The 21902-nt window shown below is 33.5% G+C and overlaps 1 protein-coding gene across 1 annotated transcript; it reads right to left on the bottom strand.

The window, feature by feature from the left end:
• Positions 1 to 180: 180 nt before the first annotated feature.
• On the bottom strand, positions 181 to 21812 carry LOC133197088 (amyloid-beta precursor-like protein). Its single transcript, XM_061332926.1, has 11 exons — positions 21647 to 21812; positions 14402 to 14569; positions 12573 to 12690; positions 11791 to 12003; positions 7809 to 8005; positions 7203 to 7298; positions 6094 to 6252; positions 5504 to 5732; positions 5228 to 5323; positions 3357 to 3547; positions 181 to 1669 (listed from the first exon to the last, which is right to left on the bottom strand). The coding sequence occupies exons 1-11, from the start codon at positions 21719 to 21721 to the stop codon at positions 1409 to 1411; spliced, it is 1803 nt and encodes a 600-aa protein (XP_061188910.1). The 5' UTR covers positions 21722 to 21812; the 3' UTR covers positions 181 to 1408.
• Between the last annotated feature and the right edge of the window lie 90 nt (positions 21813 to 21902).

The following is a 21902-nucleotide window of genomic DNA, read 5'->3' as shown; positions in this document are numbered from 1 at the left end:
AATGAGTGTACAGTTTTATTTATAAAATGATAGAGGTCACAGTATTAAACATATAATGAAGTCACAATACAACCATCAAGCTACTGGCCGGGAAGTTTTCAAAGAACAGATTTCTTGGTAGAGGAAGAGAGGTTCAGACTTGGTTTACTGGAAGGAAAAGGCAGAAAAGATGGAATCTTCTGGTAAAGAAAGCTTGTACACTCATACAAAATTTAGCAGCATGATGATCATAATCTCTTCCACACAGTACAGAGATAATTTCTAGAAAAGAATGCAATCCGAATTTTCTCTACAAACTACCTCAATGGGATCACAATATATTAAACAGAGTGATCAGAGCAGCAGTTTATACTAAAAGAAAGAGACTATAACATCAATGAGAGTTTTTCTTATAGAAATTTGTTTAACTAGTATATGCCAAAGCAAGCTCATATTTGAATGGCGAATACATTGAGTAAGGTATGTGATTTTAAGCTACGTCTTTGGTTTTGACTACAATTCTTTGAATTTTATATAATTAAGAAAGTTAAAAAAATTGTAAGTACATTTTCATTTGATTAAATTTTGGATTCCCTAATTATGCAATCATAAATATATAAATCTTGTCTAAAAAAAAAAAATAATGCCTGCTCAAGTGTCGAAAAAAAAAAAATTAAAAAATTAAAAACTGCAAATATAACAAAAAAGCATTTCACAACAACTGCACATAAAAATGTTAGACATGTATCATGAAATTCATATCATCTTATGAAGACATTTTAAAAATATAAAACAATAAAACACCATCAGCTAAAAAAGCAGTCAATACACAGTTCCAATATTATCAAGGTTATGAATTGGTGTGCATTCTTTATCCCAACCCTACAATTCTAATTGATGATTACTAACTTAATTCTTTCTTCCCCATGATTCTTGTTCTCAATTATTGCTTTAGGGGATCTTTGTGAGACTCTAAATCTCCACATCTCGGTATGGAATGGTTTCCACTTCAGGACAACACAAATGAATAAATGGTATAGTTACAAATACTTACATGGTTTATAAGTAGTGGTACAGTGGCTACAGTACAGAATCATTCAAATGCTACAAAAAGTTCCATTTACAATGATATTCTACATTAACAAAGAATGATTAGGGACACATATAATGCAAAGTGGTGTTATATACAAACACTGTATAATAAATACATCTGTACAATCACTACCTTGTCTTTTAATTTTGTAGATTATAACCTGTTATTTACTTTGTAATGAGTATGTTATCCAAATTTCATACAATCACCATGTTATCAATGAAATCACAGTTTTTGTTTACAACAGTTAAGGCTTCACCCTGCAAATAAGAGTTACACTCAGTGGAATGAATTTGTTTATAAATTTGTAAGTTTTTGGAACAGTTTCTGAGGTTTTTATTTCTTGACATTGGTATTCAGTTCAAAGTATTTGTAGGTAGGATTTTCATAACCATTCATCTGCATTTTAGCCACATGACGTTCTTCTGGCGAGGCTGCTGGATCCATTTCAGCAAATCCATGAGTGACTGCGTGTCTATGGGAGCGCTTCCGCAACATGACAATAGCAACAATAATAATGACAAATACTGCTACACTTCCGATGGCAATTCCGAAAACACTGCTTGTGGAAGTTGCAACTTGTGAAGAATAACTTCCCTAAAAACAAAACCAAAAAACTGATAAATAAATAAATCATCACCTTTTCATCTTTTTGGTTTGCTAATTTTCTCCAGATATTTTTTTTAAAGAATGAAGAACTACGCACGCTAACTCTTGATTCCCACCTACATTTTACACCCATTTAATAAATTACTAATGGCAATTTGGCCATAAAATCTTTGTTGAATGCAAAGAACAGTTCCATGGTAATTGACTGATAATTTTAATACCAGTGTTAAATAGTTAATTACCCCAAATTCCACCTCTTTGAATAAGGGGGGTTGGGGGGGGGGACGATATTTTTCATTGAAATCGGGCTTTAAAGCATCACCACATTTTAAAATATTACTGTATATGAATAAATGTTCCTTAAAACTTTTCTTATGTTTTACTCATATAAAATTAAACGTTTATTATTAACAAAATACAATGTTTTAGTTGTAAACCCCTTTGATATTGATGAAAAAATAAGCATTTTTGTAGTTTTTTGTCTTTAAACGTATGTCCCCCCCCCCCCCCCCCTCCCTGAAACACAAAAAGCTTTGGTATGATTTTGTGAAATGACAGTCCATATTACCTATAAAAAGGAATTTTTGTTTCAAGGGGGGGGGGGGGGATGTTTTAAAAATATTTTCCATTTTCCGTTGATTTCTATGGTGAAAACACAAGTTTTACCCATATTACAGAGTTATCTCTCTTTGTTTTCCCAAAAAAGTAATGTTTTATGAAAATTCATATAAATATCTATATAGAAATGAAAAATCATTCAAATATATTAACTTTTGAAAATTGACCTGGAGGTAGGCGGGAGAACAATACTATCGTTCACAGTTCTTTAAATAAGAAAATGAAACTCCATTGAACAGATGTTCAAATTAATCAAAATGAAGTGCAGAAATCTTCCTCATCAAATACATATTGGATGCAATAAAATTTTTTAAATTTTACTCAGGTCAACATATTGATTTGGTATCTTAAAAGCTGACAGTAAAAGAGAAGAGATTCTCATTTACTTACCCAACTGAAGCTGGGAAGGTAAGAAGATAGTGGTAAATACCTACCTGACTGAAGCTGGTTTGGTTGTTTAGAAAAGATACATGCATCTACTTACCTGTTCATTTTGAAGAGATTCACATCTAATTACTGTAAACCAACTTTGTTTTGCATGTGAGAAATATTCGTGAGTTTTGCAATGTACTCCAACTTGCGAATATTAATCGCCGCGAACCATTCATTTTGCTTTGTATTTTTTTGAGAATGTTTCCCAAGTCGCAAAAATCAATCGTCTTGGACTGATTTCAATCGGACGAATCGCGAATAAAAGATGACACGAATAATAGTTGGTTTACAGTATCTAACTTGAATAAGCTTGGACTTTTAAGAGATTACTGTAGATTCCTAAAAATACGCGAGGAATAAATTATCACGTAATTACGCAAGAAGCACCACTCACGAAATAAAATTACTCACTTTTATTTTTATGGTGCTTTAATGTATGTAAAATCTCTAGATAAATCACCCATTCGCGAATTATTTTTCTCGCGATTTGACGCCCTTTAGCCATTTCGCGATATTAAGTACTCACGTAAAATAAGGAATCTACAGTACCTTATCCCATAGAAGAGATCCACACTTACTGATGGATGTTTGCTTGGTTGTTTAGAGGAAGCAAATATTTACTTACCCGACTGAAACTGGCTTGGTCATTTTCACGATGAGAGATGAAGACCTTGTTTTCCTCATGCTGGTCAAGCTCAATTCGGGGACTGAGTCCATCATCTTCCACAATCGGAGTTTTCTTGACTTCTTCCAGATGATCAGACAGGTCACCATCATCGTTCTCATCATCCAAGGTCACTTTGTCACTCCAGGTCACTAAAAATACAACGGTCATCAAAACAATCTTTAAAAATACTTGTCTATCTGAAATGTTTATAATGTATATATATGAGGGGTTATCAAAAAGTTTGTGGACTAGTGCCATAAAATTAAATCCGCTTGAGGTACATCAATATTTTTTTTTCACATTCAGTTAGCATCATCTTTTCTTTCTATAGAATAAACAATAAATCATGAGTTTTTATTTTTAATGAATTGTTGCAATGGCCTGACCAGGCGGCGCAACCTCAAAATACAACGTATTTCTACCCAAGTCTAATGCAGAAATACATTTTTTATCTGAGCATTTGTCATCCAATAATAATGTTAATTCACTCATGATACCACTCAATTTTTCTGTAAAATTTGCAATTTTTACCTCATTCTGTAAGTTCTATGAAATGTTATAAATTTTATATAGAATGCTCTAATCCAGATGTTAACAAGATGTGTTTGTGAACACTGATGCCCCCGTATGGCAGCTTATGGTGAAGGTTAAAGTTTCTCAAATGCAAGTCAAAATCCAGGCCAAAAGATAAAAAATGTTAAATTTGAAAGCCCTAGCTGCAACTGTTCAAAAGTTATGGTGAAGGTTAAAGTTTTTTAAATTTAAATTTAAATTTAAAATTGTCACAAGGATTACATATGTGAAGTATGAAAGCCCTAGCACCAACCATTCAAAAATTATGGCCAAGGTTAAAGTTTTTCAAATGTAGGTCAAACTCCTAGGTCAAGGTCAAAAGGTCAAAGTGGTTGGTATCCAAACGAAGGTCTTGTCACAAGGATTACATATGTGAAGTATGAAAGTCCTAGCTCTAAGTAGGTCAAACTCCTAGGTCAAGGTCAAAGAGGTCGATATCCAGAGGAAGGTCTTGTCACAAGGAAAACACATGTGAAGTTTGAAACCCCAAGCACCAACTGTTCAAAAGTTATGGCCAAGGTTAAAGTTTTTCAAAAGTAGGTCAAACTCCAAGGTCAAGGACAAAAATTTCTAATGCCCAACATAATTTATTTTAAAAATATAACAAGGGAACTGCAAAGAAGGAATTCCCCTAGCAAAACGGAACGATGATTCCAATATAAATAACTGATTTTGTAACTTCTGTAACACATGCATGCACTCACCCCTCCACACTCACAAGCTATAACTCCGTTGAGATGGGGAAAAAACCCTAACATTAATTTATAATTATATTACAATATTGTCTGCTATTTAAAATGCTTAACTGTCATGGCTAAAAAAATTGTAACTGAATGTGTAATTACTTGGCCATGACCACAAAATCATCCAGAATCTGATCATTTGAATCAAAAGTGAAAGTGTGTCATAAAAGTAATATTAGCCTTTTTGGAATCCAAAATCTTGAATTTGCAAGGTATCAAGTAATACATGTATCTAAGTATGTTGAATGACTAAATCCTTGAAAAAATAAAATTTATTGTTTCATTGTCATTGAAAAAAAGACCCTCAAAACATAATACACATTCATAGGAGACTATACAAGCATGGCACTTTCCCAAAATATTGCTTTGAGATTAACACTTACCATGATAATAGTCACTCATTTTCATATTTTGTGTGACAAATTAATTATTATAATAAACAATTGTACTGTAATTTTTCCCCATTTTGCCCAGAACCCTGTGTGTTGTGCATGCTCCCTACAATAGTGTTACCTTTATTGGACTCTTTCTTCTCCTGTACAGTTATGGGTCTCATCACAATGTTCTTGGCACTCTCTGCTAAACCACTGTAGTGCTTCATGAATTTATCTACAAGTTTTAAATAAAAAATATAAACTTAAAACTCTGACATTTATTTTGTATTAACTAACAACGTACAAACTTCATTATTTCCATTCATATTAAAGCCAGTCATCAAAAAATCGACCCATAATTTACACATTAGACTTCTTTACAAGCTTGCACTCAGAATACAGTCTCTACTCCTACCTATCTGTGGCTTCAGTTTGTTCTCCACCTTGGGGAAGTGATGAAGCATATCCAGACTCTGCTTGATGCGCTCATCAATGACCTTCATGTGTTCAATGACCTGTGACTGGATAAGCTTGGCTTCCTCTGGGTTTGTCTTTTTAACATGAGTGAAATGATTCAGTGAGTGTAAACGATCCTTCTCTTCCACACGAATGTAGTGCTCTAAATGCTTCATCACAGCACCAGACTAAATGAAATAAAGGAAGTGAACAGTAAAGACTTGTAAATCATACTATTTCATATAAGAATAAAATGTCTGAAATTCTTCAACTGAATCTTTAGCAATGGCTTTCCCATTTTTACCATTCTGTTCCTACTTCTAGGACTGAACATGTCAAACTGTGACATCAAATTGTTAAAACACATCACAGAAAGTGTATTCATCTTAAGGAATGCTTTGCAGTTCACCGTGTCCAACAGTGAGAACAGCATACATTTTAAAAACAATAATGTATATTTGAACAAAACTTTCTACGTAGTGGTGGAAGTCTAAGTACATGTATTGGAATTATTATTGTAAATCATCTCAAAGGACTCAATCAACAAACCTTGACATGGCTCTTCTGGAGTTCCCCCATGTAGGCCTCTAACTCCTTCCTCTTTTTACTGTTCAGTTCTCCCTGTCTGTGTTGGAGGTGGAGAGCCACTAACTGCTTCTTCTCCGCAGCGTCGGACTGCTGGTAGCTGTTGTACAACTTCTGGAATCGCTGACAACAGACAACAAACAAAACAAATTCAACAACATGGTAAAGTACATTGTACATAACAATTGGTATGCTTTAAATTAAATCATAAGAATTCATCTGTTAGCTTATCATCTAAAATATTTTGGAAAGTGTTTATTTTTTTTTTCTTGGAGAAACTTCAGCTCTGCTGCATTTGCAGTGTTTTTTTTTCTTGTATAACTGGTACTGATAAATGGTACCATTCCCATTGCCAAAAAATGTTAATTTTTCCCTATTTTGAGACTAAGAATTCCCAATTCCACTGCCAAGCAACAGAATATGATGACATCGTATTCTTTTTATATGAAACATTGTACAAGTTGACTAATTGTTTCACTTCCACTTAAATCGAAAGTAGAGATTAGTTGTAATATGGCGGGACCTGTGGTGTAGACAGCATAGTGTCATACATTTTGACAAATTGACAGCATGAAAATGCGAAAACAAGGGACATTGATATGAAAAACAGTAAATACTTGTTGTTTATTCATTAAAACACGGAGTAATATGTAATGAGGTTGGAATAAATGCAAAATATGTTTCATTTGTTTAAATGACAGAAAATCCTCCTTTGTTCTACTTCAATGCTATTTTTCCCAATCGAACCTGTACCGGACGCTTTCCCAGTGGTTAGAAAAAATTGCTGATTTGAATGCTTCAGCTTCAACCTTCTCAACTTTGTTTTAACATTTGTATAATACTTCTGCAAAACTCATGGAAGTCAATTTTGCAATGTGGTACAAAAGGTACCGATACAATGTAAGTGAACAACTCTAATGATTAAAACTGCCACTTTAAAAATACCAGTGTATTAACTTAGCTACAATACATATCATTTTTGCTTAAAATTGACTACCCTGACTTTCTTCAATGTCTCCCCCTGTGTTATATCACACAAAAAGTGAAGAAAAATAAAATAAACCCTAAGAGACCTGTAGGATGTTCTTGTTGAGTTTGTCAGCAGCTTTGGGATTTGTCTTCTTCATATTGTTGACATGTTTCCTGGCTGTCTGCCATTCTTTCATCATCTAAAATTCAAATCAATAACTAATTACTGTTAAGGGAACCTTGAGATAATTTCACTTTACAAGCCTTTCTGAGTCAAATACATCTATCTAATGGCATGGTAACATGCCTGACAGATATATCTGCCAAGGTAACTTTCCAAAACCTGACTACTGTAAAATACCTTTTATTCATGAGAAGTTTATATTTGAGTGTAATTATGCGAGATGGTATGCTTGCGAAAATTTCATTCTCGCATATATATATCTTTTTAGTATGGATTATATACAACTTCATGAAAATTTCGTCTAGCTCATAATACATGTATATATATGTGTGCCTTAAAAAATCTGGTGATCTACATTATATTTAATGTCTTACACAAGGTTTTTGAATAACAAAAATCTTACGCTTTCCTGTTCTCACAGTATAATATGTATCTGTGAAATTCACTTACATCCTACTCTTTCAAGACAGTACATGATCAAAAAGAAGTAAAACTTATTAATGTAAATGAAGCAAAAGTTAAACACCTTGGTAATTCTCCCGTGGTGGCGCATGTTCATGGCCTTCATAGCAGCTAAAAACTTGCTGTGCTCATTGCCAAATTTTTTGAGAAATTTTTCATCACCTCTGAGATATGCAATATATGCATCATATGTGTCATCTATTGTGATGTGCTCTGTTTGCTCTTTCACTGGTTTTAATGTGACTGCTTTGTCAATGGCCTCTGAAAAGTGAAATTAAAAAATTAGAAATGATGCACAAACATAACATGAATAGATGGTGTAGCCTTATACCTATAACCAGCTGAATCTCATTAAATCTTCAGTGTATGTGTGATTTTGCCTTAAGCATTAAATTTGTTTTTGTAAGGTGCATTCCCTTCATTAAAATACCTTTGATTAAGAACGCAATTTAGCTGACCATGATTCATGTGATTGTTAAAACATCCCCTCTCTAAGGCTTCAATCACACCAGCTTTTGAATCCTACCCTTGCATCTTTATCTTCAGTCGAGTTCTTATCAATGGTATTATGTAAATTATGGATGAAAATCACAAGAAATGTTTCAGTGAACAATTGCATTAAGATAAAGGCTATTATTTATTCCTTTTTCCAATTAACATGACTAACACTATGTTTACTAGATAGATTTGAAACATAAAATGCCTTTAGGAAACTGATCTCCTACTTCTTAATCTTTCTATCCCGAGTCTTAATTCTGCATTGTATGTCCTGTGCTATTTTTCAGAAAGGTATTTAAAAATTCTGAATATTTCTAATGATAAAAAACAAAAGTACATAGAGTATTAGACCCTGCTCTGTGTTAATCAGACTGATGTAAATATCTGGTCATGAAATGCTATTGGACAGACTGTGGTTTTATCCCAGAATTAGTGTTCATTATACATACAGCTGCCTTCATTCTGCTATCTATTGATTGAAATGCATCAAGGTTCTTTCTGACATAGGAACATGACAGAAAACTAATGGAAATATAACCATAAAAAGACCTGTCTGCTTGACAGACTATAGTAAATCACCCATTACAAGAGTTTGCCACATTTTGTATCCAATTTGCATAACTTATATCCTCTGCACTGCATATTGATCCTTTCCTTTGGTAAAGTAATTGCTGGAAACAGAATGTCTATTAGGGACTATGTTCTGTTCTGGAATTGCAGCATAATCCATCCTTTTTCTACAGTAGGATGGATCAATACACACACACAGCTCTGGGTTTATTCACTATTTATTAACTGAAGAACAATGCTAAATTAAATCAATTGTTTTTTGGGTATTAACAAAAGTAACATGAAAAGAAATATGGAATGTTCATCGATCCCCTCTCCAAGCCTGCTATTCTGTTCATTCATCCCAGTCCATTTCATGGTGATGGACTAACGTTAGGGTAGAATTGTGGGATGAGTAATACTCCTGATGATTCATTTATCTGTAGACTATTACTTGCTGCAATACAGTGATTCAGCACATAGGCCTATAGTCAGACCCTGTCTACATGTACTTTATATGCACAGTGAGCACAATTGCAATACGGAGTATACTAATTAAACTTATTTAGCACTGGTACATGTACATATGGATGACCTTGAGTACAACATTATATGTATTTACAGCTTGCAAGTCCAAGTCATTGACTATTCAGCAGCTGGCTTAAAAGGCTTTTTAATGAATACAACACAGTCACACTAGTTCTAAAAATCTTATCGTACAGGGCCAGTAAGTTTACACAATATACATGTATCAAGTATTTTTTTGTTTCTGACATCTGTGCACTTTTTACTGAAGAAATGAGAAATCCTCTCTGACCTAACAGTTAACCAAGAAACACTGAATGCTTCATCAGATATCCACATTATAAGTTCTAGAGCACTTGCTATCTGGTGAATTTGCTTTGTGGAAGAATTTTTTGATGCCTAATTTTCCGGCTGTTATAAAATCAATATTTTTATAACTCTTCATAGAGCTAGCATCAAAGAGGGCTGGCTAGATGCCAAAGCATCAACTGTTTCACACAGTCTGTTTCCAACAAATTCTTGTAGGCTATAACTTATTTACCTATCTCTGATACAATTTCCATAATGGCTTTTATCAGCAAGAAAAATCAACAAATAAAACACAAATTATCATGTAAGATTATTTACATATGAATATTACCCTAGTCTGTAGTGACTGTTTGCACACACATTAGTGTAAAGCTACAGAAAATGTTAAAATGTAATTAGGCTACTATAAATTCAATAATTTTAATCAATTCATAATGAGTATGGAGGCTCAAAACAATAGCCTGGAGTTTGGTTTCTACCCATAGTTCAGAGACAATAGAAATAATTCTTTCTATTTGTACTCTGCATGTAGAAGCATCACATTATCCATTGATTTTTTTCAATCTGAGGGTTCTGAAGCTGTACAAATTATTGACTGACTGCTATAATGGTGAATTCTGTGTAAATAGAAACTCTCATCCATAAAGATAAAGAATCCATTAATGAACCTTAGTTGATCACAAATGACTAACAGATTAACATTTTCTGTTTACAGCAAAAAGATTGCTAAAAGGTCAAAACACCAAGGAGAAAGTATATATCAAACTAACTATTCAGTATGGAAAGCAATATAAAATGAATGTCAGTAGCACAATTTCTTATTTCTGAATTTTGTATATTTGAAAATCATGATTGTCAAAATATCATAAACAGCTGCTTTCCCAATATTACATTCAATGTTAAGTTTCCAAATGACTTCCTCTCCAACCCACACTCTGTTGTCCTTATAGGCTAATTAAGTATGCATGAAAAATCATTATCTACATGAAGTGTCAAAAATAACAAGGAAATGGATTTAGCAAATCTGGTAATCATTGAAGTTAGCCTCAAATGATCTCTGAAGTTAAGCCCCTAACTATAAATACTGCTTACAATGTGCATTTGCAGTTGTAATTCCCATTATTAAGTACCTGTCAATCGTTTAAGGTTTTATGAGCTGTTTTCCTTGTCAAATAATCTGTTTTTTTTTTTTTTTTTTTTTTTTACATTTCGATTTTACAATTTGAGTATTATGAACAAAGTCCCATGATGTGTCATATACATTACAATCTTAGCTTTCTGTAATTTAGGCCCAAAAGAAGGATCCTCTGAATAGGACAAAAAATGACACCCCCTTTTTTCCACTGCTAAAATTAATTGGTAAAATGTCTAATATCTGTAATGTCAATCTAATTTGAATATTTATTATGCTATATTTTTGAAGCACAATTAAATCTAAATCAAAAAAGGAGGAAAACTAATACCAATTTGTCCCAGCTAATATTTCTTAGTCATAAAACAGCTTCTATCAATATCATAAACATGATATATACACAATTATGAAGAGTTGCTTTGTTTACTAATTATTGAAATAAGAGTTACATTGTGTAATTTATCTGCACACTCTCTGTAGCAGTTGAGGTGCTACAGGTGTACATGTTACCTGGAGACAACCCATGGCATTAAAATGTGTAAAATAAAATGTGAAAGATTTGATTATCATTGACACTCTTTAAAATTTAAGTTCTATAAGATTCTTGCAAGTTTACATCTTTCTATAATTTTCTCTCCATTATGAGATGATGGCATATTGTACTTGAAAATGTGATAAATAAAAAATCAAGTTTTCTCATCAACCTCCCAATCAAATAGTGTAATGAAAAAGAATTTTTTTTCTATTTTCAGTTACATGCAAATGTAAGAATCAGTTCTGCACTACATACTGCAATACGGAAAAGTGTTTCATTCCATAAAAAATCTTCAATGATTTCTAACTCTATTACGAATTCCATCAAGCGCATCTTGTTTCCCAAACATACACATGTCAATCTGTAGGAACAAGTCATTTATGCAAATGCAATGGTTACAACATGTACAAAGTAATTTACCCTCACCATCACACCATAATCACCTGAACCATGGTGATCACAGCAGATGTCTGACAGCTCTGCCGATTGATGACTTACTTTTCTCCTTGGGACAGCAGACATACTCCACCCCAGCAAACCTGTCAATGTCACAGTCCAGCAGCATGGAGAAGCTGTCGATCCTCATTCCCTTGGCCACACAGTCTGATGTGGCCCAGTCACCCCACTTCTTGTATGTGTCACACTGATTGTGTTCATGATAGAAGTGGCAATGTTGAGGGACTAAAAGAGCATCACTCTCAAATGGACCCACTATCAATGTCAAAAAAAAAAAAAAATACAATACATACTGTGCTTTTATCCTGGCAGTCACTGACTGATTCAAAATCAAATGGTTTATAAAACATCTGTGATTATTAATTGATACATAACAAATATTTCTAAGGCCAACTTTTTTTTATTTTCAGGCTTACAAACAAGAAAATGCTCGATTTTTTCATTGTTTGCAAAAAGGAAGGGGGTTAGGTGGGTGGGGACTAAGTTTTCTCTTCCAATGTCAAATTGGCACTAATGTTCCATTTTTAACCAACCAGTACTTCCTAATACATTTACAAACCAGTAGTAAACAAATACTAGGCATTAAAATTACCATATCCACACAAATTGCAAGTGGGTACTCCATTTTAAATTTTGTTGTCAGATTTTGAAGAAATATTAATAGCTAATAAATGTAGGTCAGTTTTTGAATGCTGAAATTGTACGTCCACTTATCATGCTTATGAAGTGTGTAAACAAGAAAACAAGACATAATACTACGTCTTCATTTTGGCATGCAGAATTGCAACTTTAATTTTCTGACATGATGTTAAATAAGTGCATACCAACACATCTGTATGGCTGTACTTTGTGGTTATGCTGATGACCATGTGAATCTGGCCAGTTTCTGATGGTTACTTCATGGTCCTCAACAATGTTTGTAATGGTCATATTGGGGTACAGCTGTAAAGATAGTAAGCCAAGTTATCAAGATTTGCATAAAAAAGCTTTGCATACTTTTGTAAACATTTTACAAATTTCTCCTCATGTCTCTAACTACCCATAAGCATATTTCACTTAATATTGTTATCCTTCAGAATAATACACTCAATCCGACTGGTCCAGAGCACATTGAATGCATGGAGACATTTGCGATGACTCCCTTGACATCTACCATATTTAATTCCTTACACGTAATGTCAATCCTTTGTGAACTCTAATTTACTGTACACAATTTTCTTTGCAATTTGATTTTTCTAATGACACTGACCATCTAGCATTACTGGGGGTAATGCATTGAAATTTATATATTCAGTATATATCTATATATATATACTGGAGTCTCTTATCTGTTAAACCAACAATGAGCAATATGCCTTATTATGTGTATGCCATCAGGCTCTAAGTAATCTCAGCTTTTTCTGAGGGTATAGATCTATGTCACATGATATCAAGAATTACAAAAATGACTGGTGAAATCAAAAATCATGACTGAAATAATCTGATACAATGATAAAGTGAAAATCATCTCAGTCTAGACAAGACATAAGTAAACTGATTTATCCCCCCCCCCCCCCCAATGCCTTAAATGAATGTATTGAGATTATCTAGGTATGCTCTAAAACACAAACACAATGAGGTACAAATAAATTAAAGGGCATGGCTTGCTACATGATACCAGGTTATTCCTACTCATATAATATATACTTTATTCATGACCACCTGAGCAGCAGTATGCAGGTCTATCCAATATACAGTCTCACTGCAATCAGTATAGCAAAATCAATATCAATGATCAAGTTGAGGCAGTGCCAGTCAGCTAAAACTGGTCCCCAAATGTCAGATCAGGCATAATGCAATACATATCTAATATCTTTTATGGTTCTAAAGAAGTATTTCATTATTTCTAGCCTTCCTGCAGGAATATGGTGCATGTACTAATTACTGTTACATGAACTTGTACCTCTAGATTTACAAACTTTGTGAACCATAAACTGATTGTAAATGAATAACACAAGTTAAAAGCACTTCATTACATTACATGTCCATTAAATTGGTTTGAATCCAGATTGAACTGGCCATTAAATTAAACAACTAATGATCAGTGTATTGTATTTTATATGTCTAGACCAACAGAAAATTCTCAATATCTAGATAAATGTGCAAAAAAAAAAAAACAAAACAAAACAAACCCCCACTATTACTTATTTCCATGTTTTCACTGCTGACATATGATCAGAACTATCAATTAACATAAAAATGTTAATAAATTAAGCAAATCTAACTACACAAGTCTGACAAAACAGAATATATTAGTCCCATTTCCTCTTACTCCTTTGTTTGTTTTCCCTAACTTTATTTGGTGCCCCACAAATACCACAAAACTGATTAAATAAGTGCACCTGGGAATACACCTTCATAATGTATGCATAATGCTCTTGGTTAGAAAAAATGACCTGTAAGTCTATCTTTTGAAATTTATAAAACTTAACTTTGAAATACCGGTACATGCTTTGCATTCATTATAAATAAGTCTGTTATTCTCAAACACATAATAATGTTGAACATGTTGAATTGAAGTCAAGGAATTGAAGGGGTCCATGAACATGATTGAGGGAAAGTACGGGAAAGTGGGAATGGACAATAACTGTGCACTCTTCTTTGCAATATTTACCTTTTGACAGTATTGAAGAATCTCCTTAGGCTCATGGAGACAGTCTTGTTTAGAGTCGGCCTGCCAGCCTACCGGAGATGTGTGCATGGTGGGCTTGTTACACATAAAGGCAACCATTGGAACAAACTTATAGTCATGACGCTGAAAGTCTGTGTTTGCTGCCAGGGACTGAAAAAAATTCGGTATTGAATAAGAGATCCGAATAAACCAATAAATCAGCAATATACATTACAAGTTCATACAAAATCATATATTCATATTTACAGGGTTTCTGACAATTAAGATACACAATATACATGGTTTGAATCCAAACATCAAATAAAATTAAAAAGTATATAATCATCATTAACAGGGATTAAAATTAACAGTCAACAACTCACTCAGGGCAAATATTAATATTAATACTCATACAGGTGACAATAACTTCATAGGGCACTAGCCTGGTGGGAGACCAGAATTTCCTCAAGGCCAGGTAAAATTAAACTTTAGATTCTCATCCCCGCCCGCCCCTCTCAAAGTGCCCCGCCCCGTTGTTTTTTTATTTTGGTTTTTGGGTATCAAAAGTTTTTACTTGTATTTTTACTCAGCAAGAATCACGGTCAAAATTTAAGAGTTATCTCCCGTCTGTATTAAAAGTCGCGTGGCACTATTTATAGCACAAAAGCCATGTGAAGAATGGAGAGAAATCGGCAGCTTAAATATATAGGGAAAAGATAATTAGCCAGTATAGAGAAGGCAGAAAAGCAAAAATAACTTAAATACATGTAGATACCATCACTAGCATGAGCAAGTTTTTAAAGAGATTTTAAACAAGTAAACACTGACGAAGAAAATGACATCTGGTCAAGTTATAAAAATCGCCAATTGTATGTGATTTTGTATTTTATAAAAAAGATCGTCGGCAGACTTTAGAGGATAATAGTGCTAAGGAAATGGTAAATCTTAAAACTGTTCAGCATAGGCTTCTCAGTAGAATATTTTACAGTTTTATACATCCTGTTTTGCAAAAATGACATATTTTAATGTCGAACGTGTCTCGTCTCAAGAACGAAAGTTTGGGAGCAGTGGAAATCTGTGATATTTCACACAAAACAAAAGGAGTTGTTGGTAAAACTTAAAAGGTATTTGGAGAAAAACCAATGAGAAGTCTTGAATACCTCATACATACAGCAAAGGCAATTTATTGGGATCCACACCCCATTTTGTGTGGCGTGTGCCGTATCTGTGTACTTGAAAATTCATTAATAAAAACTATAAATATTTTAATTTTCTGTAACAAAGATCTTTGTTAGATATTTAAAAGAATGAACAATAAAATCTATTCATATTGACATTAACATAATGTGAAAATTTTGTGCAAGAAGAGTGTTATGTAGATATTATCAATAATTAAAAATAAAAAATAAAATCCGTCCACCCGCCCCAATTTTTTAGCAAATTAGGATGAGAATCTAAATTTTAAATTTATATGGCCCAATGTCCACAGTTGTAATATCATTAATAAACATAGTTTTTTCCCACTGAAATCATGGTTATTGTTTCTTATTTAGATGAAATAATACAAAAATACAACCAACAGATGTCTACACAATTTTTTTTTTAACAAGACGCATTATGTAAATAAAATAACGGAATTTTATATGGTAAATCTAGGTACAGTGCTGTACTTATATTTATACGGTGTAATGTGTTTTCTGTTAAGCCGCATATCAGCGTGCATTAACTTCATGTGGCAATAAGTGATCTTTTTTATATGGGCTAGTAAATATTCTGGGATAGTGAAATTTGAAAGTAAGTAGCCCGTTTTGCTGCTAAATTTTAAAGGGTTAATTCTAATCCCTGATAAGCATATCATGATATTGAAATCCCAGAAAATACACAGTTTATAAATGAAGCTTCAATTTAGAGTTGTATGTCTATTCGATGCAGAAAACTCATTTTTCTTTCAAGTAACTTAAGGCCTTTGTGCTGCACAGTGAGAAAATGTAACATATCCAAGTATACAGCCTCTCTGGAGCACCTACCACAATCACATACAATATTATAAATTACAGTGTGCAAGTTGCTTGTTAATATATATGTAATAATCTCTTCCTAAAAGTAAATCTTAACTAGCATGTGAAAGTACTGCATTGTAGGCAAACACAATGAACCCTCAATAGGTCCATAAAGGTGAGGACAAGATATGCTTGCTCTATTCACTAAAATAACTAGGGTATGAAAGCCTCTTTGTAATGTGACATGGTGGATATAAATCTGATAAGACACCTGCATTCCTCACAATAAACTGCTTCAATCCACATCAAAGACCTCGGAGTCCATAGATTTCTCCTAACTCCTAACTCTTTAAGGGTATTTGATTGGTTCTGATGAAAAATTTCACACGTCAAGTAAACTAACCTTATTGGCACTGTGTAAATTCTATACATGTACATCTACAATCAGCATAGAGTGAAAATGTATTAATTCCACAAGATTACACAAAACTTGTTTTCGATATATCAGGCCTTTCAAAATCTGCTAGTGCCCAGTACTTTTATCCGGCTGAAATCATGATTGTACCAGCCAAAATATTTGATGGAGATAAATTTGATAACATATATAATTAAAATTGCTTCCAAGAGGTACCTCTTATTTTTTTTGAAAACATATTGCATGTTTTCTTTTTTTTCTTTTTTTTAAATCTTGTAGAAAGCCCTGATATACAGTAAATGAAATGTAGAAGGGTCTCTGTTTTGCATTATCTCTCGTCATTCTTTGATATTTGGGCTAATTAAGAATTTCAGAGATTGAAATTCTTTTATATAAAATTAACTACAGTGGCGCCGCGGTAATCCGGACGCCAATAATCCGGACGCTTCACCTTCCGGACGATATTATTTGGGAACCGATTTTTTCCACGTTATTCTGTCTTATTAATCCGGAAATTCACGTTCCAGATCCGGACGGTCAATTTCTACTACAAAACGCAATATTTCATTAAAAAATGACTCGTTTATCCAGACGGTAATTTTTCGAGGAACGACTTTTCACACCTTTCTTGCAGTAGTGATAATTATTGTAAAAACGTCCGTGGAGTCAGTTTGAACGCGGTTACCTGTGACCTCTAAACAATAGCGTCTATAATTAGCGTGTGTTTACCTCAGCTAAAACACACGTCTTTTATATTATAAAGCCCGAAGAATTTAGCTTATACTGTGCATTAATTAAATTGCTAACGTATATAAATTTATGAGAATTTTGGAGAGTTGTAAATAAAATTTTTACTGAATAATAAATCACGAGATTTCGTCGTGGTATCGAGTTACGTAAGTTTATCAAAATACGATCGTACATTATTTGAAACTTTTTTTTCTTTTCATAAGACAATTTATTATGATACATAATTCAAGAAAATATATTTCTATTAATGCACTAAGAAATACGTAACTGGCATTAGTTATAAATGCCGATCATGTCTTTTCAAGATATATAACGTGGAGTTTCTAGAAAAAGTATTGATAATCCTGAATATGGCTTGTGTTTACGTTGAATGTTTGCAATACGTACACTAATTGCAGTATTTAGTTACTTACTTCCCTATGTAGTGAATATACGCGGTTAATCATTTGAACATTCTCAATGGTGATAATGAACAGTTCTACTTAATATGAGCTTCAATAAATATAAAAAAAATGTGCCGAAATAAAACAGTAGCAGATCAAAATTTGATCAGCCCATGTAACTGCATGTCAAATAGAAGGCGAATAAAGTTTCCTGTGTTAGAAAAGGAAGTCTCAACATAAAACTGCCTATCCATTTTTCATCGTGTAAATTACATTTTAATTTTTTCTTTTTTTTAAATATCTATTATTTCTTTTAAAACTATAAAAATAAAATCAATAAGTCAAGGTAAAATAAAGGTGTTTTCTTTGTCTTCACATTTGATACCACTATCCTCATATGTATATGATTTAAGAGGGTACGCCTTTTAAGAAGTGATTCACTTATCCGGATGATTCATTTATCCGGACGATTTCGCTGGGGACGGAGGTGTCCGGATTAACGAGGCGCCACTGTAATTTGGATCTTCAACTTTCAAAGTCATAAAAACCACACAAACCCAAAACAATTAATAAAGTAACCTTAAAAGGTTGAATTTTTTCATTGGTCAGCAGAAAGATGTAAGAAAGAAAATATTTCTGGAAAAACTGTAAATAGTCGAATTTGTAAGTAGCTATAAGTAATCTTACTAATCTAATCTATAAGCTTTTTATCACTTACAACAAAACGGGTGTGTCAACAGTGTCAAATCAAGCAACAGAACATATTCTTCATCAACATGTTAAGTATTTTTAACCTGTCTTACTTAGCTATACCCTTTATCTCACATTAACCAATCATTTACAGGATAATGGAGTGATAACAGCTGTTTATGGGGCTTTCCAAGCAGTAAATCTCTGTTATGATCTACCATTACACTGAGGGCTGACCAGGCAATCTCATTGTTTGGCTTATAAATGTACATTTTTTCTGTCCTACAGTTACAAGCAGAATAAGTAATGGTTCTCACAGTGTTTCATAAAAAAAATGTTTACAAAAATAAGGGAAATAGAGCATTGACTGTAGCATTTTACCTTGTTTGGTTATTAATCTTTGTTTCAGATGATCCCCCTCCCCCTTTTCAAAAATAAAAAAATGTTGGATATTTCTTACGACATTCTTTCTACTAAATTATTTCATTAGGCCACACTAATTTAATTTCTTGTTCGTCGGACATTTGATGAAAAAAAGTACGAGCGGGCAAGCAGTTAAATAATAACAATATTATTACTTTTTTGTAGGCAAAATTTTTAGGCAGAGCATGAAAAAATTTGAGCAGACAATTATATTTTTTCTGATTTGCAGAGAAAGCACATTTAAAATATGAAAAATGGAGTGGAAATGGAATAGAAAATAGCAGTCTATGCGAAAGTTTTTTGCACCACACAGGACATTCGGTCCTGTGTAGTCAATGAATACACAGGACCGAACCAAATTTTGTCAGACTGATTTTTTACCATATTTGGAACAAAATGTGCAAGTCATGCCTACCTCCTAACTATATAAGCCATGATCGGCCATTTTTCCAATCAGTATTGAATCTTCTTGCAGGTCGTTTCGACTCATAGTCCTTATTCTCGAGTAGGCCTAACTGTAACAGCTTTTCTTTTACCAGGGATCGCTCCCGCGTAATACTTTAGACGGTCCATCATGATCATGGACTCCATGCGGTTTTAATTACATTCAGTTACGTACTTGGATTCCTGCGATATTTTTTACTTATAACAAACATTTAAATGACTCCGCGTCAAAATAGTAAAGCTCAAAATCCGACACTGAGACATCGGACATTCCGGTCCAGTGTAAAAAATGATGCATCGGACCAAAGGCACTGCACATCGGTCAGGTCCGACAGTCCGATGTCTTTAGCATAGACTGAAATAGCACAGAATTTCCATGGTGCGGGAAATTAAAATAAATATTATTTGTATAATTTTGCTTAAATACAAGCGCGTGGGTCCGACGAACAAAAATTTTTATTGGTGTGGCCTTACTCGAAATTCATAATTCAAATCAAGTGATATACTTTTTCTTCAAACCATGATAATTAAATAATTTTTAGCAATTTCACATCTTAATTTCATTAGTCATACATAATTATGATACATTGCTGGTCCTGGACCACCAATATTGTAATTTTATTTTCCCAAACTTGTTCAATAAAATATATCAGGATTAGTAGGTAGGGTTATTTTTTTCAAACTCAACTTTCGGATTATTCTTGAAGTTCCTTTTTTTTCTTCAGAACTTTGAGAAGGTCATTTGAGGATTTAATTATGTCTTTTCCAGGATTTTCCCTAAGAAATGAAATAGCATGGGACCTTTAAAAAGTAGAAGGGGGTTTGGGGTTCCTCCCCTAACAGATGGTTGAGGGGGAATACCAGGATAACTGGGGGATCACCTCATTATACACAGGAAATTCCCCAGCCCCTGCGTGACAACCCTGTTCTTCTTCATGAAAAGATTCAAGCACAGAGACCAAAACTAGCTTTAGTATCTGACACAATTTATTGGAAATCTACCTGCCCCAAAACGTCTGTCCAAAAAAAAGCCATTAATTCCAAAGCCAATGGCTTTCTTTGTTTTAGCAGTCTTCTGGATGATCCCTTTTTCTATTGTAATAGGAACTTAAGGATGAAATTAAACTCAGGACCATCACTAGTCAAGTGTTCTAATCACTGAGCTACCTAGGCTGACATTAAAGGCCCACATTGCCAAATCTACTATATTCCTCCCTCCCTAAATTGTCTTTGCCTTTAAAGACACACAACCCAAATATCTTAGTCCCTGACCGTAAATAACTTTCATTTAAAAATTTAATCCATATAATGGAAGAATTCAACACTTTTTCACCAACGTTTTTTACTCGTTTCAAATTTAGTATTTACTAACCATGTTGACACTCGGAATTCTTAAGACTTTCATAATAAATGCACTGAGCTAGATTTATCTCCCGTATTTTCTTTGCTACACTGACAGTACACGGAACGCATTCTATTGTTAAACCTGGTCCGTAGGACATTTATCATTTTAACAATCGATAGAACATTCTATCTAAGAGGAAGTCAACTGCACTAAATGTAACAGAACAGTAGAAAATGTATAGCTGGACAAAGAAGTAAATACTCGATCCCTGCTCTAAGCAATGAGCTACCCAGGTTTATACCCATAGTTCCCTTTTGACCAAACCACTACACTATGATGATTTGGACATTAGGTTTCCTGCTTAAAAATTACATCTTCCTTTTAATACTTCTTGTACAAACTCAACTGTCCCAACATGTTCTGTCCTGATATGTATATAACTTTCTAATTCAAATATTTTTGTTAAAAACATAAACAGCTGATAATCATGATAATGGTACCTTTCATATCAATAACCCCCCCCCCCCCCCACCCCTTCTTTCACGACTTGGCCTCTGTGATTCAAAGATGACAGAACTATTCATCATCTTCATCGCAGCGCATTTTTAATTTGTTTTTATTCTTCGTTACGTTGGTGACAAAAATCTACTAACATTAAAGAAAGACTGGTGACATTGCATGGTGATGACAGACTATAAATATATTCAACATGGACGACACATTCCAATTCGAGACACATTCAATGCAATAAGAAAATATGGCAACAATATATTTGTGTTAAAACTCGATAATATTCACCTCTATATATCCAACACTGATCTGGACAAACACACAGACGCAGGCTAGCACCGATGGAAGCGTTAGCTGCCCCATCTTGGAAACAAAAACGAGGATTGTCCGCTTATTATTCCTTTCTCAGTGGAAGTCACAGATTACTGAGCCCGACAAAGTGATGTCATGAGAAATATCGGAACTTTTGATTGGCTGATTTCTCTCATAAAATATGATAATATTTAACATAATTATCCTCTAGAAAGATCAATCATTTGCGTTT

The sequence above is a fragment of the Saccostrea echinata genome, unplaced genomic scaffold, assembly GCF_033153115.1.
Source record: "Saccostrea echinata isolate AGI-Se365-2 ecotype Australia unplaced genomic scaffold, CSIRO_AGI_Sech_v1 ptg000030l, whole genome shotgun sequence".
Classification (NCBI taxonomy): domain Eukaryota; kingdom Metazoa; phylum Mollusca; class Bivalvia; order Ostreida; family Ostreidae; genus Saccostrea; species Saccostrea echinata.
The sequence above is the reverse complement of the archived record's forward strand: the minus strand, read 5'-3'. Positions and strand labels throughout refer to the sequence as shown.